Source organism: Peromyscus leucopus, chromosome 14, assembly GCF_004664715.2.
Source record: "Peromyscus leucopus breed LL Stock chromosome 14, UCI_PerLeu_2.1, whole genome shotgun sequence".
In the NCBI taxonomy this organism is placed as follows: domain Eukaryota; kingdom Metazoa; phylum Chordata; class Mammalia; order Rodentia; family Cricetidae; genus Peromyscus; species Peromyscus leucopus.
The window spans coordinates 43,720,706-43,748,574 of NC_051075.1; the positions used below are offsets into that span (position 1 = coordinate 43,720,706).

The window sequence follows — 27,869 nt, forward strand, 5'->3', positions numbered from 1 at the left end:
GCACACTTGATCCTCCTGCCTCTACCTCCCGAGTGCTGGTGTTACAGGTGTGCACCATTACACCTGGCCATACATACCTGTTTCCCAACACTGTTGATGACTGATAGACCCTAAAAGTATATTTATCTACATTTTTATTTTTTATTTTTTATTTTTGGTTTTTGAGACAGGGTTTCTCTGTGTAGTTTTGGTGCCTGTCCTGGAACTCACTTGGTAGCCCAGGCTGGCCTCGAACTCACAGAGATCCGCCTGGCTCTGCCTCCCAAGTGCTGGGATTAAAGGTGCGTGCCACCACCTCCTGGCTCTCTATATTTTTCTACTTACTATTTTTAATATATATTATCAAAGAATTAAAAATGTAAGCATGAAATTTACAAAATTAATTTTTATAGGAACTGAAACTGCCAGTTACAAAAATTCAGGACCAGCCCCCTGGAGACAGTTCTGGAACGATTCTGTCTAAGGAGTCAGCAACGATGCCAACAGAGCTTCCTGAAAGTCCTGGTGAGGTCATACAGGTAAGGCCGGTGAGCTTTGCACATGCTCATAGGGATGGTCTAGCTTTGCTACTTTTCCCTGGAAAAGAACGGTTGGAACAGTGGGAAGTGTCTGCTTTGGTAGGTAACACTCACAACACGGTCATTGATTAAGGAAGTGCTTTAGTGGGTCCTCTCGGGAAGTAACCACGCCTCTGGGCTTCTCCATCAATCAAAGCAGGCGGGACTTCGGAGTGGTGCCAATCAAGTTTGGATTTTCTTTGGAGGACTTCCAACAAGTACTCCTGCTCTGTCAGGTGTGGCCAGAGCTCACAATTGAGTCACACAAGCAAACAACCAAAGGCGAGACAGCCTAATGACAGAAATGAGCTTGGGATTTTGTGCTGGGCCACGCTCGTGGTTCTCCTCAGTCACGTGCGGCCTGCGGGCCACAGGTCGGACACACCTGGCAACTTCCAAAGTTGGCTAGCCACCAACCTCTGTCTGTGTTGTTCACCTCTGTGGAATGGCTGAAAGTATAACTGATATTCCTTGTTGTGGTGGACAGTTTGGAGGATGTTAGATTCTTAAGTTAAAAAAAAAAAAAAAAAGTAAAATCGCACATGTGTAACAGTAATTAATACCCATGGCTTCAGATATGTGCCACACCCCAAAACCAGCCATATCACCTCACATAAGTGATCTCTACTGCCTTCAGCCAGCTGGCAGGACTGTTAATGTTTTCTTTAATGAGAATGCCTAATGGGCAAGGAGCACAGCGTTAGACCTCTCCCATGTCTGGCATGCAGGAACCTTGGGGTTCGTCTATACCACTGCATGAAAAAAAAGTGTAATCAAAAACAATCTAGAAGGATCTTTTTTTTTTTTTTTTTTAATTATTTTTATTTTTCGAGACAGGGTTTCTCTGTGTGGCTTTTGGAGCCTGTCCTGGAACTCACTCTGTAGACCAGGCTGGACTCGAACTCAGAGAGATCCACCTGGCTCTGCCTCCCAAGTGCTGGGATTAAAGGTGTGTGCCACCGCCACCAGGCGAAGGATCTTAATTTATGTGATGTACTTTAAAATATAAGTCTCTGACCTCTTAAAATGTTCAGATATATATGTATAAGCACACTTGCATATGGGTGCATGATTGGTGTGTGTGTGTGTGTGTGTGTGTGTGTGTGTGTATGTGTGTGTGTTGAGACAGCTTCTCTCTGTAACCCTGGCTTCTCTCAGACACACTATGTAGACCAGGCTGGTCTTAAAGTCAAGAGAGATTCTGAGTTCTGGGATTAAAGGCAGGCGCTACCATGCCTCGTAAGACCAACTTTGAAACTTTTGGTTTTGCAAAACTTTACTATACCAGCCTATAGAATACTGAGTCTGTTAGTGAGAACAGAATTATTATTTTTTTTATAGTTTAATGTATTTTAATTGCAAACTTACAGGAACAGCACAGAAGACAGACAACATAAAAACATGTACTTGCATGTAGGATAACTCAGTTAGAAAAGTATAGTGAATAGATGGAATCTACTGTATGAAAAAAATGCTACAAACACCATTTAGTTGCCATCAATAAGAAATTTACTTATTTTAAAAAAATCCAAATGCTGGCATTGTCCAGAAAATTTTAACAGGTTTATTTATAATTGTTATAAAGTTGAACTGTTGAAATGTGTTCACTGAAACATTTTGCTTGCATTAATGCTTTACATCTTGCATTTATATTAAAAATTCACACACAAATGAAAATAGAAAAACTGCCAATACCTGATTTCTGTCCCCTATTTTTCCACTCGCAATCATATACTTAGGTACCTTTTGACCCCATGGAAAAAATATCTAACATTCAGAACTACTGATAACAGGAAGAAGAGGAAAAAATTTTTGAGAATGAAATGTTTCCCCTCATAGTGGACTCTTAAGCACGTTCTCCGCGTATGCGGCGTGCTAGCTGGATATCTTTTGGCATAATTGTTACACGTTTGGCATGGATAGCACACAGGTTGGTATCTTCAAAAAGGCCAACCAGATAGGCCTCACTTGCCTCCTGCAAAGCACCAATAGCTGCACTCTGGAAGCGCAGATCTGTTGTGAAGTCCTGAGCAATTTCTCGCACCAGACGCTGGAAGGGGAGCTTGCGAATCAGAAGTTCAGTGGACTTCTGATAACGTCTGATTTCACGGAGTGCCACAGTACCAGGCCTGTAACGATGAGGTTTCTTCACCTCTCCAGTAGAGGGCGCACTCTTGCGAGCGGCTTTAGTAGCCAGTTGTTTCCTGGGTGCCTTACCACCGGTGGATTTGCGGGCAGTCTGCTTTGTATGAGCCATGGTATGGGCACCTCCTTACTTACCCCCACTTCTCCTTCGGCTGGAGCTCTGCAAGCGAGAGGCGGCGCTGGCGTGAGGGAGCGGCGGTGGCGCGGCGACGGCTGCGAACACAATTCGAGAACAGAATTATTTTTAAATTTTTGTCTAAGCCTCTTTTGTTTTTTTTAATATATATATGTATGTATGTGACAGAGTCTTGCTGTGTAGCCCAGGCTTGCCTCAAACTCATAGTGATCCTTTTGCCTTAGCCCCCTGAGTTCGAGGATTACAGACACGTGCCATCATACCCAGCTCATCCTTTTCTTACTTTTTTTGAGACATAGTGTTTCTACATAACTCAGGTTATCTTAGAATTTACAATCCTCCTGCTTCAGACCCCGAATGTTAGGATTATAGATGTGTGGCCCCATGCCTGGCTCTGAATCTCTTTTTGATGATGTTGTATCATTATTGTTAGCAATAGCTAAATTTAATTGTGTATGAGTTTTCAACAAGTTTATCCAGATTAATTTTCTAAGCTTCAGTTTTACTTATAAAATGAGATAATACCATCTAGCCGACAGAAATGATATAATTAAGATAACATGCATGATCAATCTTTTCATTTGTCAAGTATTGCATGCCTTCATGTTATCACTGTCAAACCAGGTCTTACGTCACAAACGCACAGTTGTGTTCAGACCAAATACACCGCAGAGCTCTAACACAAAGCCAACACGTCTAGTAGGCTCTGGGTTTGTGTAAGGATGTTTGCTTTGTGATGTTCACACAGTGGCGGAATACCTAATGATGTGTTTCTCTGCCCTCGTTGTTAAGCAAGCACCATGCAACTTGGTATTGAATTTATATTCTTCAGGATGGCAATATGATTTTAAACATTTTCGTATTGCAACGGTATCTTCTTAATGATGGTTTTGAATGTTGTAGGCCGTGGACAAACAGGAAGTAGAAGATGAAGAGTCGACCGGACAGTCGCAAGTGAATGAAGAGGTTGAAAAACTCATCAAGGAGGTGAGAATCTGGAAGTCAGAGAGCAAATCCATGTTGGATCTCCTTCGACATCAAGATGTGGATGGGTCCTCGGAGGATACCTTGCAGGTATGAGTGTGAACGTGTTTAAGAGGGTGCATTCGTGATTGGAAACTTACATGGGCTTGTGTTTTAATATAAACAAAAAGTGTTAAAAAGCAGACAATAATGAGCCCATGTTTAATTTTCCTTATTGTGAAGTTTTAAAACAGCATGGACTCCAATCACTGATTTCCTCTTCGGTTAGCATGCTTGGAATGCCTTGGGAGTGTAAGGTTTTAACTCATTTTCCTGCCTATAACATGGGGATTGGAATATGCTGGTATGTGAGAGGCAGGAGGATGAGTGCACCAAGTCTTTAATGGCTCACTATAATGGGAACCTGTGAATTACGTAGTCACCTGTGCCTTGAAAGTCCCTTCAAACCAGCTCTGTCCTGGCCTCACTGATGGAGCGGTGACTGGGTTTGAACTCCATTCTGCATTTTTCCTCAAGTAGCGACTCAGGAGAAACAATGAGGTGCAATTGTGTTTCAGTATTAGGATAACTGAGGATTTCTACTGAGTTCCAGCACATCCGTAACATCAGCGGAGCATGTTGTAAGCTGTGTCCAGATGGGAAACTTGTGGAATAAAGGAGTGCTTTCATTTTTAAAAATTTGATCATCTGCAATTTGCTTTAGTAAAAGAAATGAAACAGGTATCCAATATTAAACAGATTTTTTTTTTTTTTTTGAGACAGAGTTTCTCTGTGTAGTTTTGGTGCCTGTCCTGGAGCTTGCTCTGTAGACCAGGCTGGCCTCGAACTCAGAGATCAGCCTGGCTTTGCCTCCTGAGTGCTGGGATTGAAGGCGTGCACCACCACCACCCCCCGGCTTAAACAGATTTTTAAAGCATAATTTTAAGTTTTTTTTTTTTTTTTTAAATTATATTTACTTACCTGTGTAGGGGCCATGCCACATGCACATGTAGAGGTCAAAGGGTAACTGCAGGAGCTGATTCTCTTCTTAAACCATGTGGGTCCCAGGGACTAAACGCAGATCATTAAGCGTGGTGGCAAGCTTACCCGCCGAGCCTTCTTGGCTGGCCCTAGGGTATGATTGTTCTCTTTTTTATTTCAAGTTATTTTACAGCTATTAAAAAAAAGCAAACCCAACAGTGATCTTTCTTATACACAGTAAGAACGTAGTCATGTTGTAATCACTCCAATTATTAGAGAATCTCTATTGGATCACAATAATAGATCATATGTTTTCTATTTATTATTGACTTCTTTATAGATGTATTTTTGGGAGCTGGGGGATACAGGAATTTATATAGCCCAGGAACCCCCAAATGCCTGAACTCCTGATCCTCCTGACCACACCTCATGGTGCTGGGGTTACAGGTGTACCCCACCATGCCCGGCCAGAAGATGTGTTTAAAGAATAGGAAGGCCTCTAGACAATGTGGATGATCTGTCTCCAGTTTAAAAACAGTTGTGCTTTCATAGTTTATACTTTTATATCCACAGAACCATATCTGTAAGAAGGGAAGAATAGCTTACTTGTGTGTCTTGGCCCTGAACAGCACTCAGTGTCTGGCACAGACACATAACTTCTTTTAAAAGTCAGTGTTCAATGGGTGATTAACTGACAGCCAGTAGGTGTGGGGATCAGCCCCCACATTTATGTACCCCAGGAACTCTTGAGGAATGAGGGATAAGAGACTTAGTTAGAAATAGAGAAGGGAGAGAGAAAACTCAGGATAGACTGGGGTGGGCCTGGATCCTTATCCAAATGGGCCCAGAACTGTATTCCAAAGGTCTATTTATAACAGTGCCAAGGGGTGGAGCAAAAGACCTCCCCCTTGCTAGTTACAGTCAAGTGTAGAACCTTACAAACACCTTCTACCCAGGCCCGTGGTCCGGTCAACCTCCCATGCAGTCCTGCTGGGTACGGCCACTAGGAAACCTAGTGGGCTCCGACAAGTCGGTTGGCTGGAGAAAGAGACCTCTTCTTCACGCTGTACCTTTCTAGTATATGGGCTCCTTTGTTATATTTTATAAAATTAAAGAGAAAAAAGTTAGAATTAAAGGGGAGTGTTCTAATTTCATAAAAATGAAATCTCCACCATCCTACTACATGAAAACTGATAAAAGTGGCCTGAGCATGCTTGCTGACCCCAAACTGACATCTGCTTACCACACCCATCCTGTTCTTGGGGAGCAATTAACTTTTTTATGTTAATTTGAAAGCTAGAAAGTCATTATTTATGTATAAGATTGAATTATATTTTATATACCTATTAAACATGTAATTCTGTGGATAGATATTCTTTTGTTTCAGAGTTTCTGTCGGAATTTAACTTTTTTTTGGGAGAGAGAGAGAGAGAGAGAGAGAGAGAGAGAGAGAGAGAGAGTGTGTGTATATGCATGCATGTGTTTTACTGGGGATTGAACATGCTAGTCGGGCAGCTACATTGAACTGTATTCACAGCCCTTTTTGTACTTTTTACATTAAGAAAGGGTCTCACTAAGTGGCACGGACTGGCCTTGACGTCATCCTGTAACCCAGGAGGCCTTGACTTGGCGACCTTCTGCCTCAGCTTTCTGATTGGCTGGGATGGCAGCCACCCAGACTGGGCATCTCAAGATTTTCTTAATGAATTACATAAACTCTTTGAACTCTGATCCATTTTCATTCCTGTGGCAAATATTTTCAGTAAATCATTGACCTGCTGGTAGCTTGTTTTGCAGAGAAAGTATGTACATTTCTGTAGTCATATCTTTCTCTACTTATACACCTAAAAGAAAAAAAAAAATACTGCATCCTGGCAGCAGGTTGATTTTTCTTAGAGAATTCATTCTTCATTGAGGCTTTATATTTTACATACCACTTCAGATCCATTGGAATTTACTTTTGTATGTTGTATAAAAAATAGTTTTTAAAAGATTATTTTTAGTAGTCATTTTCTCTAATAAATTTATTGACTTCCCCTCAAATTTGACTAAGAACAATTTTATTTTTAAAAGTTGTTATTCTTCCAATTTTTTCTTTTTATTGGCATTGTATTCTAGTTTTATTTTATTGAAGTGTTTGTAAAGAGTATTCTATAAAAGATCTTGTCAGAATCTGATTATGTTAATATATTTCAAATGTTTTACTTATTTAAATTTTTAGATAATATTTTCTTAAAGGTTTGTTTTTTTATTTTTGAGACAGGGTTTCTCTGTGTAGCCCTGGCTATCTTAGAATTTACTATATAAACCAGGCTGGCCTCAAACTCACAGAGCTCTGCCTGCCACTGTCTCTCGAAAGCTGGGGTTAAAGGCATGCACCACTACACCTGGCGTGCGTACACATGGATGTGTCTGTGTGAGTTTGAGCACACGCCTGTAATGACAGACGAGGGTGTCATCCTCTGAGGCTGGAGTTACAGGCAGTTTCTAACTATCTGGTGTGGGCGCTGGGAACCAAACGCAGGTTCTCTGCAGGAGCAGCAAATGCTGTTTACTTATGAGCCAGTTCTCCAACCCTTATTTATTTATATTTTGAGGCAACATCGCTTGAATTCCGGGTTGGCCTCGAACTTGCTGTGAGCCAAGGGTGACCTTGAACTTCTGCTTCCCGTCTTTACCGCCCTAGTGCTGGGATTACAGCTGTGCTCCACCACCCCTGATGTTATGCGGTGCTGTTGATGGAACTCGGCTCCAAGCATGGGAAGCAAGCGCTGTCCCAACTGAGCCACATCCCTAGCCCTCAAAATGTGCTTCTAAAGAGAACATTTTTTTGTTTGTTTGTTTTAGAATACAAGTTTGCCTCATTCTGGATTAGCAGTTGCCATTTTCCAGTTCCCTGATGTAAGGTTGGCGTACGGTTTAGAATCTGAATATTGACTGTGATCTCTGATTTGTTGTAGCATCTTATTGCTAAAGGCTCTATGTATGAGGAACTTCTGGCCAGAACCGAAGATACTCTACAGATGGACGTTCAAAGTGCCTCGAACCTGGAGTCCTTCCAAAATGTCCTCCGAGCTGGGCTTCAGGCAAAGATCCAAGAAGCTAAAGAGGGAGCCCAGGTCTCCAGTTCCTTACTTAATGAATTCATTGTTTTAGAACCAAGTGGTTGATGGGTGGTCCAGGAGGAAGGCCTGGCCTGAATCCTAGAAAGAGTTCGTAAAATATTAATTTTACATTATATTTTATTTCTGTATAATTTAGAACATATTGGAAAATAGAAATGTTTTCAATGATATATTTCCACGCTAATCGTAAAATATAAACTGCCAGTAGAGTGAAAAGATTGGAAACCTAGGGATGTAGTAAGATGTCGGTCCAGCTGTGCACTTGAGAAGTTGTTTTATTTTTTGCCGTTGCAGATCATCGTGGTGGAATTGTCCGCTGTGTGCAAGAACTTAAGGGACGGCTCACCGGAAGTAGACGTGAGGCGAAAGGTGGAAGAGGCTCGGAAGGACCTGGAGTCCTACATCACCAGAGCCCAGCAGTTACTTGGGGAGAGAGAGCGCCCTGGTGGACTCATTTCAAAGTACAAGGTGGGAAGTTTGTTCACCTGGGGAACGGTTGTCATCGGCCACCCAGGCTGCTTGACATGTGGATGTTTCCTGTGTAGAATGACATGCAGGGTTGCTCTAACTTGTTTTCCCAGGACTAGATACAGTTCCCTGAGAGATTTAACAGTAAGTATTCGAGCGAAGATCAGTACAAACGACACAGCTGATTCCAAGGTGGAGAATCTCGTGTCTCTGGCATTTTTACTTGAAAATGAGCAAATTCATTCGGCACAGCCCAGGTATCAGATTTGCTGAGGCTTTAAATGAAAAAAAAAAAAAAAAGATGCATACAGGCACTTTGTTAGTTTAAAATCTGTGACTGTAAAACAATACTATTCGTAAGTTCCTTTGGGACAGTTTTTCATAGACATATACTTACCTGTGACTTAAAACCCAATAGTGTTGTTTTGTGTAGAGAGAGGTTGCAGCATTTTGGTTGTGGTGTTTTTTTTTTTTTTTTTTTACTTTATTTCATTGGTTACTAGGTGTGTGTGTGTGTGTGTGTGTGTGTGTGTGTGTGTGTATATACATTATCTATATAATGCACAATAGTAAGTTTCATTGTGACATTTTCATACGTGAAAATATTTTTCTCCACCCCTTCTCCCTCCCATTGATCTTTCTTTTCAACTAGTGCCCCCTCTATATGTGTGCGTGTGTATGTATGTGTGAGAGAGAGGGAGTGTGTGAGCCTGGACAGTTGGCCCATAGTGCACTCCTAGAAGCTCAGAACTCAGGAGGCTGAGGCAGAAGCATCTGGAGTTCTCAGTCGTCTTTCACTACATAGCCTCTGGAGGCTAGCCTGAGCTACATTAGAATCTACTTCAGAAAAGCAAGAAGTCAATCAATCAATCAATCAATCAGTTGTTGAAGTGGATTTCAGAAGAGTCCCGTATGTGGGCTTATAAAGAAGAAATAGGCTGGAGAGATGGCTCCCTGGTTAAGTGTACCTGTTTTTGCAGAGGACCCCGCATTGGTCCCCAGGACCCTCATTGGGCAGCTCACAATTGCTTGCAATTCCAGTTTCAGGGGGTCTAATGCTCTCTTCTGCCCTCCACAGGCATGCATATGGTCACATACAAACACACCTATGCATAAATAAAAAATTAATGAAAAAGGAAAAAAAAAAAGCTGAGGTTCTTAGGCGAGGGAAGGGCATCAGCTTTTGTCCCGTTTTCTTCTCCCCGACAGTCTGGAATTTGAGACTACAGATCCTCTGTTTTGGACTGGGCCATTTAGTGAAGATACATTTTCATCATAGAAGTAAGACCATGCCCAGTTGGATCCTACCCTGATACCCTCCATTGATGGGAAGGTAGTGGAAGCCCACACTGACATGAGTGTGTTTGTCAGCTCACAAAATAGCTGTTACCAAAGAAGCCATGGAGAGAAGGGCCTTGGGGTTCTGCATTGTGTTGTGTCTACAGTAGGTGCTTAATAAATGTGTATTGTGTGAATGAATGAGCTTCTACCCTGTGTAATTTCCTTCTCCAGAATCCTTCCTTTTCCTGTGGGTTTTCAGCCCTTCTCACAAACTTCCCAATCTATTTTTTTTTTTTTTTTTTTTTTTTTTTGTTCTGTCATTCACTGATTACCTAAGCCAGGTTTCTGCTCTCAGAGAGCCTGCCAGGGGAGGAGTATCTGCAGGTCCAGCCAGTCTGTACCGGGCTGTTCACCCAAGCTCTTTCCCTGGGGTGGGGCTGTCTGTCTGTAAACTGGCCTTGGGCAAGCCTTTGAGTCGATGATGAGGTAATGGTGCCTCCTGGATACATAAAATTGCTCATGCACAGTATTAAATATTTGCCACATAAATCCTACAGTAAATTTTTACCTTTTTGTATACTAATTTTTATCATTTTTGAATATTGAGTAGGTAAAGACCTTTCAATAAAGCATATTTTGTTATCTTTTTGAAGGAACTCAAGATACAGAAATAGGTCACCAACTTCAACTTACCAAAAAAAAAAAAAAAAAAAAAAAAACCTGCCTCCTGTAAAATTTCAGATCATCACCATCAACTCCCCTTCTGCTTCTCCCCGCTAAAGACATACCAAAGGAACTCAAAGAATCTGGCACTATGATCAGATTTCCATGATTTTCTTTTTCCAGGAAGCGTTGGGAATTTTTAACACCAACAGTCTGACCAAGTATCTGCAAGCTGTGGAAGAACTGAAGGGTAATGTCCCAGGTGATGTGGAGCACCTGGAAGAGCAGCGTCGAGATGTGTGTGCCAAGTGGGAGGTAAGAGCAGCGTGGGCCTTGGGCTCAGGGCTCTGGTGCAGGGCCTGTTCGTCAGCAGAGTCATTCCAGGCTTCCTCTGTCTACTCTGTGATACAGTTAGAGGGGTCACTTCTCAGGCTCTGCCCTAAGTGGGGTCTGCCTCAGCCTGGGATAATACTTCATAGATCTGATGCAACTGGAGGAAGAAGAGGAGAGCTTCTGTTCTTTCTCTGTCTCGCCACAATGTCTCAGCAGCAGCATGTATTATTCTCCAGCATCATGGTCTCCATGGCTCCCTCTTCCCTGGTCTCCACCAAAGCCTCAAGCCTGGGGTGGAGCAGCTTTCTCCTCTTCCTGTTCTCTAGGTCACTTTTCTCTTCTTCGTTTGACTAGTCTGAACTTCCATGCCTGGAGCCATTTAATATCCCCAGAATGAAAAGTTGAGCATGTTTCTAATTTCCTGGCCAGATCCTGACTGAGATAATATAGTAAAGCATGTGTCCAGGTAGATTTCCCTAGAGAAACAGGGAGAGGCTTGTGGAGATGAAGGTGTGACCCCGGGCAGGTTACTAAACTTTTAGGAACCTCACTGGTTAAATGGGGTAACACAATTTGACTGGTAGGATTGTTACAAAGACTTACATAAGTCACAGAGGATATATTCCGTAAATGATTATTATGAATATATGTATGCGTCTAATCAGTATAGTCAGCTCTCCATATTTTTGGGTTCTGTGTCCATGCATTCAAACAACGGTGAGTCAAAGATATTTGAAAAAAGACTTGTATCTCTTCTGAAGGTGTACAACCTTTCCCCCACCTGTGCAGGATTCACTAAACAATACAGAATAGCAGCTTTTGCATAGCATTTATTTATATTAAGCATCATATATAATCTAGAGAGGACTTGCAGTGTATTAGAGGGTGTGAGGTAATATGCAAATGCCATACCACTTTCCATAAGGGACCTGAGTGTCCTCAGATTTTAGTATCTCCAGTGAGGAAGGGATTCTGGATCAAGGGATGTCTATGTAATTGAATTAAAATCTATTAATGGTTTTCCTGAAAATTTATTTTTGGTTTGTTTTTGAGACAGGGTCTCATCTGCAGCCTTGGCTAGCCTAGAATTCACTGTGTAAACCAGGCAAGTCTGACTCACTGAGATTCTTCTTGCCCCTGCCTCCCAAGTGCTGGGATTCAAGGTGTACACACACCATTTAAGCCTTTTATAAATGGGCTTCTAGTGTAGAGCAGTGTTCACTTTAAAGAACCATGGCAGAGGTAGTTCAGAGAGTTCCAGTGCAGGATTTGTCCCGTGAGTGAGCCTGGATGGAGGTGGTCATTAACTAAAGCCTGAGCTGCCTCAGATTCACGCCGTCCCTCGTAATGCTTTTTGTCTGCTCCAGGACCCCGTCCAGGACCCGTCCATGTGTTTGTTATATCTCCTTAGGCTCAGCTGTGTCTTTTTAATGTATTCCCCTCAATCTGTAGCTTGTCTTTTCTCAACAGCATCTTTGACAGTTTAAAACACGTTTTTAGTTGTTAGAAAGAAAGAAATAGGTTAATGGATCTGCAATGTTGTTACATTCTCCCAAAGATAATGGGGGTGAGTAATGAGCTCACGATGCCAGCTCTGCTTCCTTCCTCTTATTTCTACGGCCGTTTTGTTGGCCCGAGAAAGAGCTCAGTCTATCCTCTTCTCATGATTAATGCACCCCTTTGTTGTTTGCAGCCTCTCCATCATGAAATCTCTTTGTATATCCAACAACTAAAAATAGACATGGAAGAAGGAAAGCTTCGAGACAATATTGCAAAACTTGAAAAGCAAATCAACAAAGAGAAGAAACTTATCCGCCGGGGGAAGACCAGGGGCCTCTCCAAGGAACATGAGGTAAAGGCACCCCACGGCCACTGCTGTTTGCCTCTGTGTTTGCTGGGTAACCACGGTGCCAGTTCACGGCCTGGGATTGGCTGTGCCGTGGAAATCATGTTAGCCTGCTCATACCTACAGACTCAACACTTGTGGTCGGGGCTCTAACTGGACCCTGTGCTTCTTACCCATCTGAAGTGAGGAATCTCAGCCACAGTTCTTGTCTCGTGTTTCACTTGTGATACCTGGGGATCCCCTGCTCCTGAGACTGGTCATAACTGTCTCAACTATTGCTGTAGTACAGATGTGTGTTTATCAGGGTACCGGGTCCTCAAAAGCAGAGCCTTGTGAAAATGAGCAATTGAGACATACAGGATCTTGGGGGGCAAGCTGATGGTGTCCTTTTGGTCTGCAGCATCTTTGATTGGATTTGTGTAGTGGATAGCTCTGAGTCCTCTTTTCTTTTTGACTGTCACCTTCTGTGGCTCTCACAGTGGTACTCTCCCTTGCACAGATGTACAGATAACTATATATGATATATATACATATATATCATATATATGTAGCAGATATATATAAAACAGATATATACACACTTATATGTGTACTGAAAGGGAGCTATAGTTTACTATCCTTCACAAATTTCCCCATCTTCCTCTCTTTTCCTAAATGTTTTAGTTTTTGGATGGGATAGTCTACATTTTCACCACTTTCATCCATCCTTAGCACGCAGTTTTATACCTTTAAGACTATTTATTCACCTGTTTATGGTTGTGCCTACGTTTCCCCAGCAAAGTCTTTCCCCAGGTCTCCTTAGTCTACCCCTGACTGGTGGGTATCACAAATGTTCGTCAGGGACTTCAGGATCGTCTAGAACGGAGTCGGTAACCTCGCCTCTCAAGCTTTGCCCCCTCCTCTCCTGGCATCTTGGTGATGGAGGGCTTTGCTGTCTCAGCCGTCTCCATCCCCTCCCCTTCCCCCCCTCCACTGGAGCCCCCGTGACTGAGCAGCTTCGTCCGTTAGTCCAGCTGCTGCTTCTCTTCCATCCATCTTGTCGCACTTCCCTTAATCTGTTAGGAAGAAAATGACTTTATTGTCTTTCAGCACAACAATTTGCTGTTTGGGGGGTCAGGGACCGTGCTGGGGATTGAAACCCAAGGCATCATGCACATAAGACGGGCGCTCTACCAAGGCAGCGATACCCCCAGGCCCCAGAACTAGCCTTTGAAAGCACAGGTTCCATTTTCCTGGGTCCCAGTGGTAGCTCTCTGCCCTCTCCAAGGACAGCCCCAATCTCTTTAGAAGGCTCAGGATGTCCCTTCCATGTCTCTCTCTTAGGCTGAGGGGACCTGTGCTCTCAGAGCATTTACTCCCTGTCATCTCCTGTCACTGGTGGAGGTGACTTCTGTGATGGGTTTGTTTGTGTTCTTTGTCAGCTTGGCAGAAGCGGAGTTACCTGGGAGATGGGTGTCTGCGCATGCCCGTAGGGGGTCAGCTGGACTGGCTGATAGAGCTATTCTTTAGGCAGGGGAGCCTAGACTGTATTAAGTGGAGGAAGTGAGCTGAGTGCTTAGCTTGCATTTATCCTTCTCGGTCCTGATTGTGGGAGGGGTGTGGCCAGTGGCTTCTAGCTCCTCCTTCCTGCCTTTCCTGCTGTGACGGACTGTGCTTGGAACCGTGAGATAAACTAAACACTTTTCATCAGGATGTTTGACTGTATCCACAGGAAGAGAATCTGAGACGTTCCTCCAGCCGCCCTTAGAGGACTCCTCCTTCCTCCCACATCCAGCTCAGATGGCTCCCTCTGTGAAGCGGGCGGGTGGTGATGTGCTCATCACATCCTGGTGTGACACACCGTGATTTGCATGTCAGTTACTGAACTGGGACTCTCTCAGGGTTAACTCCCAGATCACTTTTCCCGAGTCCCTGTTACCATACTCAGCTCATGGCAGACGGTCCACAAGAGAGCATGCTGTCAGGGTCACACACACTCCCGGAGTTTCTGATCCCGTGTGTCCTCAGCTGAAGCCCGGCTCGTACTTTCTTCCCTGCCATAGGCTTGCTTTTCTCCGGAAAGTGTGGCGGGCCAGCTAGAACACCACGTGGGTGTCTTGAGGGTGCTGTGCGAAGAGCTGCCTTCACCAGAGCGCCAACAAGAACTAAAGAGAGCCCTCAGAGATTATGAACAAAAGATACAGAGACTTCTGAAGTGTGCTTCCGAGATTCACAGAACCCTGCAGTCCTCCCAGGGAGGCCCGCCGGACGAGAGGTTGGTGCTTTGGAAGACGAGCCATGCTTCAGAATGAAGCCTTCCCGCAGTCAGATGACATCAATATGATTCATGCTTTTTAAGGTTCCATACCCCGCCCCCTCTAATAACCAATCATGATTTCTTTCTAGGGATGCCTTGACCGCAACTGAGAATGGCGGAAGGGATGCCCCCAGCGAGGAACCGCTGGAGACACCAGATAACCAGCTGCCGACTGAAAAGGTGTTAAATGGGGGTGATCTATTTCACAAATATACTCAATGTAGAAGGCTGAGTGTAGAGCCATCCAGTTCTCATGAGGGTTGGTTTAATTTTCTGATTGTTTTCACCAACTGAGAAGGTCCCACTTTACAAACTGCAAGGAAGACCACTCCTCAGAGAGTTAGAATGATGCCAATCATAGCTGCGGTGTGCCTAGCAATCTTCTGAGAGTACCCACTCTGGCTCTGCAAAAATTCTGAAGACAAATGGCGCCTGCTGCTGTTGAGGTTGGATAAAGCTGACCGTGGTCTTCACAGACGACCCTATAATGTGATAATTTGGTCCATTTGCCTTCTCAGTAGAATGTGTTTTGCCTACCTTGGGAACTGAACTTGTGAAATTGTTGAAGGTAGAGAAATTGACAATTCCTACGTGGCACAGTGCAGTGTGCCAGACAGCAGGTGTGGAATGAGGAAGGCCTGTTTTCCTTTTGACGGAGCCCCTGAGTCAGCAGAGGGAGCCTGACTGTGCTCCTTACCTGTTAGAAGGCCGCAGTCAGCTTGTCAATGTCTCCTGGCCTGTGAGCAGGCTTTGTCCTGAGCCGTGACACCTCCAAGACTCAGATTCTCTCCTGATTTTGGCTGTAAAGAGCCAACAATAGATCTCTGAGCATAAAGCCTTTGCATTCTACCTGACATGTAAAGATGTCTGATTTACATGTCGGCTTTACTGTTTTGCATATTTGCTTAGGCAATGGAACCCATGAAGAATTTCAGCCAGACACCAGACTTAAAGCCTCAGCCAGAAGAAAGCGTTATGGAGAAGGAAGGAAAGGATTGCAGTGCGCCTCTAAATGACTTACGGGAAAGGTAACTTCCTGTTGAGCAGTGAGGAGCCACCTAAACTCTTTCACCAATGACAACATGCATTTACACACACACACACACACACACACACACACACACACACACACACACACACGTGTATATATACATTTAGTTATTTGTGTGTGTGTTCATGTCCTCTTCTTCCCCTATAGGTTCTGGGAATTAAATTCGTGTCATTGTGCTTGGCGGCAGGCACCTTTAACTACTAAGCTATTTTAACATTTAGCTTTTATTATTTAACATTATTTATTTAAAAGCTTATTTAGCCTTAAGCCTTTTTAACATTTATTCATTCGTTTGGGATGTGGGTACGGGTGTGGGTGCAAGTGTGTGGAAACAGAGGACAGCTTATAGGAGTCCTTCCACGTAGGTCCTGTGGGTCCTGGAGATCAAAATCAAGTCATCAGGCCTGGCAGTGGGTGCCTTTGCTCACCGAGCCATTTCAATTGCCTGCATTAAGTGTTTTTCAAAACGTGTATTATTCTTTAGTTGTAATTTTGGCATGTGTCCCTAACAATTTAAGCAGAAATTCCTTGGGTATTTCTGCATGCACAATTGATAGTCATTTTAAAATATTTCTGTCCTAATTTAAAATTAATGTTCTAAATTCATGTAATTTTTTGGTTAGCCAGCAAGAAACAGGGTTCCCTGGGTCACTTTTCATGTAAGTGCACATACACGTACCTCATCCTTTGCCCTGCCCCCACCCCCCTTCCCCATACTGAGTAATGTTGCACTGGATTTTCTCCCAGGTATGACACACAAAGAGAGATTCTTGAACGGCACCTGCGAGACGGCAAAGCCAGGCTCTCGGCTGACTTTCCCAGTGAAAACGAAAGGGCCAGTGCTTGCCTGCAGGCCAAGCTGGCAGATGTGCAGGTAATTTCTGAAAAGATGATTCCTCACTGGGGTCAAGAGCATTCGCTGCTCCTCTGGAGGACAGAAGTTCTGTTCTCAGCACCCATGTCTTTGGTAATTCCTGCTCCAAGTGATCTCTCTCTCTCTCTCTCTCTCTCTCTCTCTCTCTCTCTCTGTCTCTCTCTGTCTCTCTCTCTCTCTCTCTCTCACACACACACACACACACACACACACACACACTTTAAAAGAAAAAAGAACTCAAGAAAAGGAATTAGACTAGTACAGAAGTACAAATGTTTAATTATAAGCCATAAATAAATTTCACTCACTTTTTTTTTTTGACAAGCTTTCGCTATATAGACCAGGCTGGCCTTGAATTTGCAGATCAGTCTGCCTCTGTCTTGTGAGTGTTGGAATTAAAGGTGTGTTTAGAGTTTAGAATGTAACAATTTTCTACTTAGAGAAAGCAGAGTACCTGTTATTTCACAAATGCATGTGTGTGTTTGCGTGCGTGCGTGCGTGCGTGTGTGTGTGTGCGCGCGCGTGTGTGCATATGCTTGTCCATGCATGTGGAGGCCAGCACTGGGCGTCTTCTCTAACACTCTCCACCTTATCTTTTGAGGCAGGGTTTCTCACTGAACCCGGAGCTCCTAGAACTGCTTCCCTAAGTCCTCCCGTCTCTGCCTCCCAGTGCTGAGATGGCAGACCTGCAGCCCGCGCTCAGCTTTTACCTGAGTGATGGGGTCCAAACTCAGTTCCTCAAGCTTGTGTGACTGGCGCTTCACCAACTGAGCCATCTCTGTGGCTTCTGTACTTGTTTTTGTGTGTGTGTTTGTCCTAGGGGACGTGGTTTTGGATGCCTTTGAAAGCCGTATTGGCAACTGGCTTAACTTCATTAAATGAGATTTCTTTCTTCTTCTTCTTCTTCTTCTTCTTCTTCTTCTTCTTCTTCTTCTTCTTCTTCTTCTTCTTCTTCTTCTTCTTCTTCTTCTTCTTCTTCTTCTTCTTCTTCTTCTCCTTCTCCTTCTCCTCCTTCTCCTTCTCCTCCTCCTCCTCCTCCTCCTTCTTTTAATTACATTTTATTTTTTATTTAGTGGTGTGTGTGTGTGTGTGTGTGTGTGTGTGTGTGTGTGTGTGTTTTGTGTGTAGGAACAGAACTCAGGTTGTCAGGCTTGGTGACAGGTAACCCTATCTGTTGATCTTTCATCCTGATCCCTGAATGAGAGTTATATACCATTGTTGCCCATAGGCTAGTTCATTTATGAGTGGTTGACAAATATTACAAACTCATTTTCATGTGTTTTGTGAGAGAAGGGTAAGCGAGCCTTTGACCCGTGGTGACCTGACAAACTGACTCATCATTTCACTTAGGTCCTAACAGCTGACACTGACGCTCGCTGGGGTGAGTTCGAAGTCACTTCACTGAATTTAGAAAGTCTGGTGAGTGACCCAGAGAAGCCTGCACTAGCCCAGGCCAGAGACCTATTCGAGGAAGAAAAACACGAGCTTCAGAGGCTTCTGAGCACCAGGTACATCTCAGGTTTGCTAACCACCGACTGACTGACTGGTCCATTGTTAAGTGTGTGAGTCATCTTAAGGGAGGCTGCCACGGTACTGTAATATGTCAGGTAGTTATCACCATCCAGTGAGAAGATTGTCCTGGGAACTTTGTTTCTGTGACAAATAGACCAAGTGAATGAGGGAAAAGGTTTGTTTGGGCTCAGCCTTCAGAGGTTGGTCCTGTTGTTTGGGATCATGGTGGTAGAGAAGGTCATGGTGGGTGTGCCTGGCAGGGGAAGCCTGTCGCCTTGCTAGCAGCTGAGAGCAGAGAGAAGCAGAAAGGGGTGGACTTCCCCCAGTCCCTTCAAGGTCATTCCCAGTGACCCTGGTGATCTCACTTCCTTCTGCCAGGCCCCGACTACTAATGGTTCGTCCCATCACCACACAATTTGCACCAGGCTGAGGCCAAGTTGCTAACACCTGCACCTTTGATTACCAATAAAGAAACAGATGCAAGAGAGATCATGTAATCGAGCTAGAAACCCGGGAGGACCTTAAGGTCTTACTAGTTTCAAAGGCCATATCTCTCCTTGGATGTGGACTTCTCTGAGTTACAACTTTTTAGGGCATTGACTCCTTCCTTTCTAAAATGACAGTGTTGTTATTGTCCTACGTAGACCCCAAGGGTGAGGGCTGGAGCGATGGCCCAGCTGTGAAGAGCACTGTACTCATCCAGAGGATCCGATTCAATTTCTGATACCTACATGGCAGCTCACAACTTTCCGTAACTCCAGTTCCAATGAACCCCGGCACCCTCTTCTGGGCTCCATGGGCACCAGAAATATGCATATGGTTGCACGTAACATACATATAGGCAAAACACCCATACACATATAAACAAATAAACGAATGAATGAATGAATGAATGAATGAGGTTGGGGTATGTGTCCCCAGCACATATCCCTGCCCATCTTACATTGGCAGCAGCCAAGACTCACAGAGTCTGTGTGTTACACATGGTGATGTTTTAAATTATTATTGGTGGAACCTGTTTGCTGGGCCCCATTTATTTTCATACTCCTGAAAAGCAATTATACTTGTAATATGGAAATGTGACAATTCCATAATTAACAATAAAATAATTTTGAGGTTTATATTAGTCCTGAAGTCCAAGTTAAATTTCATCTTTATTTGTATATTTCAAAGAAGAAAGTTTTGTATTTTCAAAGAAAAATGTTTAGTATGCTTAGTAACAATTTTCCGTTCTGTGTGGCAGCCACTAACTTATATAGAATGTTTAGGTGCTGAAGTGCCTTGAAGGGCAGGAGAGGAACATCAGTCGTGGTGACATCAGAGGGGCCGAGGATTTGGCTCAGGTGGTAGAGAACTTGCTGGTGCGTGGGAGCCTTGCGTCCTGTCCTAGGCACCATGTGAAGTGGATGGAGGGCTGTGGACCTGTAATCTTAGGGTTTGGGATAAGAAGTTTAAAGTCACCCTGGCTTCCTAGGAAGTTCAAGGCCAACCTGGGCTGCATGCGACCCTGTCTCAAAACAAAGCAAGCAAATCATCAGCACTAGAGCATTGAGTTGGAGTTGTCCCAGGCGGCCAGGATGATAGTGAACCCAGGTCTCTTACTAAATAAATGTTCGAGTGAGTGGATGGGGTGTGTGTGTGTGTGTGTGTGTGTGTGTGTGTGTTTACTTGGATACATTATTTGACATTTTAAATTTGATTTAGTACTGAGGATAAAATACAGAGCTTCATGCTTGCCGGACAAGGCAGTTTACCACTGAGCTGTAGCCCTGCCCGACTTCTCTGGCACTTTGGCTCTGTGGGTTTGGGTTTGACTGTGATGGTTTGTACATGCCATTATATATATTTTTACTGGGTCACCGTTTTCTTCTTTTGGCTAAATGGCAGTGTTAGCATGTGTTTATAGGACAGTTTTGCTACTTTCCCATCACGTCTGGTTGGTTTTTCCGCCCAGAATGGAGTCCCTGGAGATGGCCCTGCAGATTGTACTGCCCCTGGAGAAGGAGTGCGCTCGCCTCTGTGACCCCCACCTGCCCTTCTGTACGGTGGCTCTCCAGGGCCTGCATCCTGTGGAGCTTGATGGCATCTATCAGAACCTTCGGGTGAGTAAATTCTCACAGTGTATTTACGAGATCTTCAGTTCTTCAGACTAACAGATGTTCAAAGATTTTTTAACTTTTTTTTTTAAAAGTGCAGTGTTGATTTAGAGCTTAAGCTATGACATAAATACCTTAATAATTTATACCTGTTATTCATTTCTCATTTATTCCTTGAAGTTCCAAGGAGTAAGTAAAGGGATATTTTCTTTCAGTTCAAAATAAAGCCTTTCTTAGGAAGGCCTCAGTGACTGAATTTCTAAACACTGATTGGCTCAAAGGCTAAAGCTGGCATATTCTTCAGTTTACTCATTCCTGATCACGTTTTAAATACCTGCGATCACAGTCAGACGTGCCACTCTCTCTCCGTTGGTCTCTAATTACTTTCTTTGAAGCAGTAGATCTATGTACTTGTTTTCTTTGGGGAATTCAAGCACGAGGAAGGTGTTAGATAAAGAAACAGTCAGCATCGGCTCATTTGCCAGTGAGATATTTCCTGAGTCTAAAATCTTCGGCTTTGGTTCAACTCAGACACATTTTTTTTTTTTTTTTTTTTTTTTTGGTTTTTCGAGACAGGGTTTCTCTGTGTAGCTTTGCGCCTTTCCTGGAACTCACTTGGTAGCCCAGGCTGGCCTCGAACTCACAGAGATCCGCCTGGCTCTGCCTCCCGAGTGCTGGGATTAAAGGCGTGCGCCACCACCGCCCGGCTCAGATACATTTTTGTAGATCAAATTTAGACAGTACTTTGTTCTCTCTGTCTTCGTTTGTGCTCTGTGTGTGTGTGTGTGTGTGTGTGTGTGTGTGTGAGAGAGAGAGAGAGAGAGAGAGAGAGAGAGAGAGAGAGAGAGAGAGAGAGAGAAATCACTCGCACACACGCGAGTGAATGCACACACACAGCTACCCATGCATGAGCATGGTGCATGAGCTTCAATCCAGGGCTTCTTTCTCTTTTCACTGATTCTGTTTTGTTTTACTTTTTAATTTTAGGATGTTCAAGATGCCATAGCAAAGCAGATCAGAATATGTGCCAATTTAAAGGAGCCGAGTGACTCTATACCAAGGGATTTACACACACTGGATCAGTGTGCAATACAGGATATTGTGCTAAAATGCAGACTCCAGCTGGAGGCCGTGAACCGGAAGGCAGAGATGAGGGAAGATGCCCTGGAGGCTCTGGAAGGTTTTTTGGCTTCTCTGAGAGCGGCTAAGCGCTCTGCCCAGCCTCCTGCAGACCCTCGTGCCTCCAGTGCACCGGAGGATACTCCGGCAGTGAGAACTGTTGAGGAAGACATTCTCCTGATGAATGAGAAGGCTGGGCCTTTGGATGAACGCTTGAGGATGCTTGGCATTGACGTCAAAGATGCCGAGGGAGGGGAGCACACCACCTGTGAGAAACTTCTTGCCGCTGTGCCAGTGAGGTTCTCAGCCTCGCGTGGCCAGAGTGAACAGGAAGGACTTACGGAGGACAAGACGTTACTGGAGGCTTGTAGTTCCAAAAATCACGAGCTCTTTAAAAACATTCAGGACATCCAGAATCAGATCGGTAAAATCGGTCTGAAGGATCCCACCGCTCCGGCCGTGAAACATCGGTAAGAATGGCGTCATCCACAGTGACACTTGCTGTGTTTACAAATACTTCTGGATCTTTCTATCTCTGACTATTTGGTGTTCTGCATTCTGTTCAGCGGAGTTTTCAGGAAAACTTACTTTTTTATTGATAAGGTTCCTTTTCAAAATGTTAATTTTTTTTTTTTTAAACTCCCTTCTGCAGCATTTCTTTTCCTGGACGTGGGAGAAGTGGAGTGAGATCCGGGTGAAGGACATTAGTTACTTTCTTGGTCCTTCATTCTTCTCTCGTGTGCAGTGTGGCCTTCCCTTCAGGGTACAAACCTAGCAGGTCCCACCCACGTAGTTCATGCATGTCTCAGTCGCTCCTCTCAGTTACGTTTCCCTGTGCATGTGATAAAATACGGACAAAGCCCCCCGCTGAAATGCCTTGAAGGGCAGGAGAGGAAATCAGTCGTGGTGACATCAGAGGGGCCGAGGATTTAGCTCAGGTGGTAGAGAACTTACTGGTGCATGGAGCCTTGTGTCCTGTCCTAGGCATCATGTGAAGTGGATGGAGGGCTGCGGACCTGTAATTTTAGGGTTTGGGATAAGAAGTTTAAAGTCACTCTGGCTTCCTAGGAAGTTCAAGGCCAACCTAGGCTGCATAAGACCCTGTCTCAAAACAAAACAAAACAAGCAAATCATCAGCACTAGAGAACTGAGTTGGAGTTGTCCCAGGCGGACAGGATGATAGTGAAGCCAGGTCTCTTACTAAATAAATGTTCGAGTGAGTGGATGGTGTGTGTGTGTGTGTGTGTGTGTGTGTGTGTTTACTTGGATGCATTATTTGACATTTTAAATTTGATTTATCTTTATTTTAGTACTGAAGATAAAATACAGCCCCCCCACCCCCCCAGAGGAAGCATTACTGCCTCCCAGTTTGGGAGTTAAGTAGGTCATGGTGGGAAATACTGGCCTCGGCTGCTCAAGGCAGCTGCCGACCATCATCAGGAAGCAGAGAGCCACATATGTTAGTGTTCAGGTCACTGTCTTCTTTTGATTCTCTACCGGAACCCCAGCCCATGGCACGATGCTGCCCACAGTTAGTGTGGGTCGTCCGTCACACCTCAGCTACTCAAATCTAGATCACCCCACACAGGTGTGAAGTAATTCTTGCCCCTTTCCAGTTGACGGGGTCGGCTATGGCAAAATAAAAGGAATTATGGTCGAAGGCCACCTGCCATCGCGTGTCCCTGTACTTCCTTAGTTCTCTGGTGCTCTCCTCCCCTCCCAGCAGGATTAGAGTGGTGCTGAGTTCAAAGAGGCATTGTGGGAAATGAATGAGGTTGGCAGTATACAAGCCGTTTTAATTTCAGCACTCAGAATATGGCCGCCAGATCGATCGTGAACACTGAGGCCTTAGCAGGAGTTACTCTTGTGGAATCTTCTTCCTCTTCTTAATAAATATCCCAAACATTTCTCACTCCCTGTCACTTTAGCTTCTCCGACTTGACTTGGTGGTCTCTTAGGAGTTTTTAGCTCACTCACGTCCCTTAGTTAACTATGCCCTCCCCTCCAAAATTCCCCCTCAGGCCCAACGAGACTTTTATCCATCGAGCGCCCCAGTGTGTCATGAGGTATTGAACTAATCGTTTGTGTAGTTATTACTTCAATAAATTTTAATTGTAAGTTCACCATAAACAACGGATGTTAATATATGAATTAACAGCCATACATTTATAAATGACAGTTACATACTCATGTAACTGTGAATAGAGCAAATAGATATTCCATGCCAGAAATTTAGGGTATTGGGAATATGGTACTTAACAAAAGAGGCCGAAAGTTCTCGACTCTTCTAGAGTTCATTAATGTTTAGGAGGGGTAAGATATGTAGTGGGACTAGAGATGACCAAACCTGAGGAGACAAAGCTGAGTAGGGAGGGAGTCAGTGGTTGCGATGGCAAGGTTGGTGGCCATGGGAAATATCACTGTGAACAGAATGTGTATCATATAAAATGCAAGAGCAAGCCTGGTGACCACCTGGAGGAAGAGCCTGTCAGGCTGAGGGATCCATAGTAGACAGCCAGGTATGAGTGCGGAGAGGCAAGGAGGTGGGAAATACAGCACTGTGGGGAGGGAAATGGAAATGAGACATTAAGGGTGGGATGGGGAGAACTCATATGCGGCTATGTTGCCACTTGGGCTTTCTCTGTGAGTGACCTGGATGTCATTCCAGGGTTCTAAGCAGCAGGAAATGACGTGGTTTAAACCATAACTGGCTCTCTATAGCTGATATACCAAAAATGGACTAAGGGAGCCTAGGAGATGCTGTCCCAGGGAGGGAGGGATGATGGTGTCATGGACCGGTGGTGAGGTAGAAAATGTTTAGGTACTGTGTAGTTTCCAGTGTTTGACCTGAGAAGCTAGAAGAATGGAGATACCATTAATACATGAGAATGGCTGATCTTTTCTAGCTATGACAGATGGGGCTGTGCTCCTTTGAGAAATGCTAGGTTTGATGTAACCATCTCAACATGGCCTAAAGATGAATGATGTCAGGAGAGAGGTCTGAGCTGGAGATGCACATTTGATTGCTGTTTCCAGTCATGAGGTTGACTGACACGTGCCAAAGAACTGAGTTTAGATGACATGAGAAGAGGTCCAAACTGTGCCTTCAAGGGTACTCTGTGTTAAGAGATCAGTGTAATAAGGAAGCACCAGCTGAAGATGGAGGGTGTAGGGAGATCAAGAGTGGCTTGGGAGCCTTACCCCGGAGGAAGTGACCATCTGTGTGAGATGCTCCTGGCCAGTGGAGGAGGATGAAGACCTAGATGGAGCTGGCATTTCCCAGTGTGAGGGTGCTAGGAATCTCAATTTGGGTGAATGAGTAAGGAGTGCAAGCCAGTGGGTGAGAAGCGGATTCCAGGACGAACTGGAAGTGAGGAGGTAGAACCTGGGCAGTTGCAGTTTACATTTATGCAATGGCATTCTTTCTCCAGGGCTGGATTTCAGGATAAACCCTTAGTTCAGTAGCTCCTTTTAGAATTGGGAGAGCTTTTTGTACGTGACATGCATAATGTCCCATTGTTTCCTTCCTCCTTGGTTCCTCCACCCTTCCTTAGAGGCCTGGCTTTGTTCAACCACCTATCTATTCATGTTATGTATTCTGCATACATTCTCTCTGTTTTCTCTCATATGTCCATACATACATATGTTCATCAAAGGGGAAAATGCTATTGCTTATGGCTTTGTATACTTACTATATTTAATTAAAATGCCAGATAGTATTCTGGTAATGCAAGGAGCCCTCTGATCTCTGTAATGCAGGAATAAATTCCTGTACTTATTATTCAGGAATTCCTTTGTAGTAGAAATATTTAATTTTGCCATTAATCTCAACAGGACAATAAAAGCGCATTGCTGACATTTCCCATGTTTTTTGTTGAATCAACTTCATTAGCAACTGGCTAATACATTTTTTTAAATTCCACACTCAAGGAAAAAGTCATTACTCAGGCTGGATAAGGACCTAGATGGATTTGAAGAGGAGAAGATGCGCATACAAAAAATGGCTGATTCTCTCCCAGAATTCAAAGATGGCAAAGAGAAAATGGTGATTCAGCAGTGTCAAGATACAGCAGCCTTGTGGGAGGCGACGAAAGCTTCTCTCACAGAGAGGTAAGAGAAAAATCCCTCCTGAGTCTGAAAATGTGTCTGTGGAGTCAACATCCTGAAGTGTTCGTATTCCAAACGCATCCCGTGGACTCAGAGAGGGACAAACGCAGGGCTTCACGCTGTAGTTCACAGACCAACATCTGTCACATGATGTTCTGGCACATCCTGACAGCGCCCACCTCTGTGGCCGGGGCCACTTCGCTCCCTCTCTCCTTCAGGAAGCACATGACCTGTTTGCTGTGAGAAGTCTGAGCTTTCCCTTAGGTTAACCTTTCTCCACCCTTGCTTCAGCATGCCCTATATGTAGACAGAACCTGTATCCGAGGAAGCCATGATAAAGCCCACCTGTGACATATGATCTAGTCTAATTCCATAGATCAGAGTGCCTTCTTTAAAGTCCCAGGACTAGGGAGTACCTAGTTATACCAGAAACCAAGTTAACTCCCATGTTCATTGAACTATTTTACTTTCTCAAAAGGGCTGAGCTGAGAATGAGTGGAATAGATGGTCCCATAAGTGGGTTGTGCAGTAATATGTTTTAAAATCTCAGATAATGCTAGCCAGGGGCTGTCATTCCAACGGGTCTTGTGGTTGATGGGATGGAAATGCTGGTTCTGTCAAGGTGTGAATCCTGTAGATCTCCCAGAGTTTATGTGTGTTGACATGTAATCCTGTAGATCTCCCAGAGTTTATGTGTGTTGACATGTAATGCTGTAGATCTCCCCAGAGCTTATGTGTGTTGACATGTAATCCTGTAGATCTCCCAGAGTTTATGTGTGTTGACTTGTAATCCTGTAGATCTCCCCAGAGCTTATGTGTTGACATGTAATCCTGTAGATCTCCCCAGAGCTTATGTGTGTTGACATGTAATCCTGTAGATCTCCCCAGAGCTTATGTGTGTTCACATGTAATCCTGTAGATCTCCCCAGAGCTTATGTGTTGACATGTAATCCTGTAGATCTCCCCAGAGCTTATGTGTGTTGACATGTAATCCTGTAGATCTCCCCAGAGCTTATGTGTGTTCACATGTAATCCTGTAGATCTCCCCAGAGCTTACGTGTGTTGGCATGTTAACATAATTAGTAAAGGTACAGATCTGGTGATTATTTATTTCTACAGTCTATTTGCCGTATCATCGTTCTTGGTAATGTCATCAAGCTGTGTGGAGAGGGAAAGCGTGTGTGACTCCTGAGTTGTGGCGACAACTCACACAGCATTACTTTCAGGCTGTTTCTCTTTCTTTTGTCCTGCATAGCCTTGAACAGTGCACAAGTGTCCTGGAGCTGTTGAAACAATATCAGAATATTAAAAACAACTTGACGGCTTTGATTCAAAAAGAAGAGGCTATCCTCTCCCAGCAAGCTTCCTACATGGGAAGGGACAACCTGAAGAAGAAGGTGGCAGAGGTGAGTGAGGCCACCTTTCCAAAGAGCCGTCCCCGCAGGGCGACTTGGCTGAGGAGCCGGACAGGAAAGAGGGTGTGACAAACCACGTTTGAAACTTGCTCTAAAGGAATTTAGTAGTGACTGTTCCACGAGGCATCGAGGAAGTTATCTGCTTTATCACCAGGGCTGGAAGGAAATCAGTTTCCGAGTTGGTAGCAGATTACTTTGGTTTGGGTTTCAGTCCTGGGAGTGTGGCTGCAGCAGAGCCTAGGACCACCCGCTGCCCCTCCACAGGACTGCCAGGCACCCTTGCCCCAGGCTGCCCCTCTCTAGGACTGCCAGGCACCCTTGCCCCAGGCTGCCCCTCTCTAGGACTGCCAAGTGCTCTTGCCCCAGGCTGCCCCTCTCTAGGACTGCCAAGTGCTCTTGCCCCAGGCTGCTCCTCTCTAGGACTGCCAAGTGCTCTTGCCCCAGGCTACCCCTCCACAGGACTGCCAGGCACCCTTGCCCCAGGCTGCCCCTCTCTAGGACTGCCAGGCACCCTTGCCCCAGGCTGCCCCTCTCTAGGACTGCCAGGCACCCTTGCCCCAGGCTGCCCCTCTCTAGGACTGCCAAGTGCTCTTGCCCCAGGCTGCTCCTCTCTAGGACTGCCAAGTGCTCTTGCCCCAGGGCTTACGACTGAAAAGGAACCTGAGCCCTCATGCAGGCGTGCGGGATGAAGATTGCAGGAAGCCCTCTCTTGCTAACAGACAAGGAGGACATGACAATTCCCATATTCATTTTTCTGTAAAGATGTGCCATCCAAATCCCCCAGGGGCCCATCTGTGTTGATGGCTTTACTAATCCCAGCTCCATGTTGCTAAGGAGAACAACATCTTTTGGACACTAGATGTCATTATTTTCTATGAATTTATATGGTTAGATAGGAATA

The 27,869-nt window shown here is 44.5% G+C and overlaps 2 protein-coding genes across 10 annotated transcripts in view; one reads left to right on the forward strand and one right to left on the reverse strand.

The window, feature by feature from the left end:
• Positions 1-27,869, forward strand: part of Syne2 (spectrin repeat containing nuclear envelope protein 2) — a 320,737-nt gene that overhangs the window by 104,501 nt on the left and 188,367 nt on the right. For all 9 annotated transcript variants that reach the window (XM_037210622.1, XM_037210625.1, XM_028876051.2 and 6 more), the window contains exons 18-32: positions 393-518; positions 3,742-3,912; positions 7,743-7,901; positions 8,202-8,375; positions 10,503-10,634; positions 12,346-12,504; positions 14,541-14,752; positions 14,884-14,974; positions 15,704-15,822; positions 16,593-16,719; positions 18,070-18,227; positions 20,186-20,333; positions 21,315-21,916; positions 25,377-25,556; positions 26,809-26,959. In XM_037210622.1, coding sequence (XP_037066517.1) covers positions 393-518; positions 3,742-3,912; positions 7,743-7,901; positions 8,202-8,375; positions 10,503-10,634; positions 12,346-12,504; positions 14,541-14,752; positions 14,884-14,974; positions 15,704-15,822; positions 16,593-16,719; positions 18,070-18,227; positions 20,186-20,333; positions 21,315-21,916; positions 25,377-25,556; positions 26,809-26,959 — 2,709 coding nt within the window. The remainder of the gene's footprint in view (positions 1-392; positions 519-3,741; positions 3,913-7,742; positions 7,902-8,201; positions 8,376-10,502; positions 10,635-12,345; positions 12,505-14,540; positions 14,753-14,883; positions 14,975-15,703; positions 15,823-16,592; positions 16,720-18,069; positions 18,228-20,185; positions 20,334-21,314; positions 21,917-25,376; positions 25,557-26,808; positions 26,960-27,869) is intronic.
• On the reverse strand, positions 2,099-2,926 carry LOC114697740 (histone H3.3A-like). The gene has a single exon (XM_028876053.2). It carries the CDS (start codon positions 2,812-2,814, stop codon positions 2,404-2,406), a length of 411 nt encoding a protein of 136 aa, XP_028731886.1. The 5' UTR covers positions 2,815-2,926; the 3' UTR covers positions 2,099-2,403.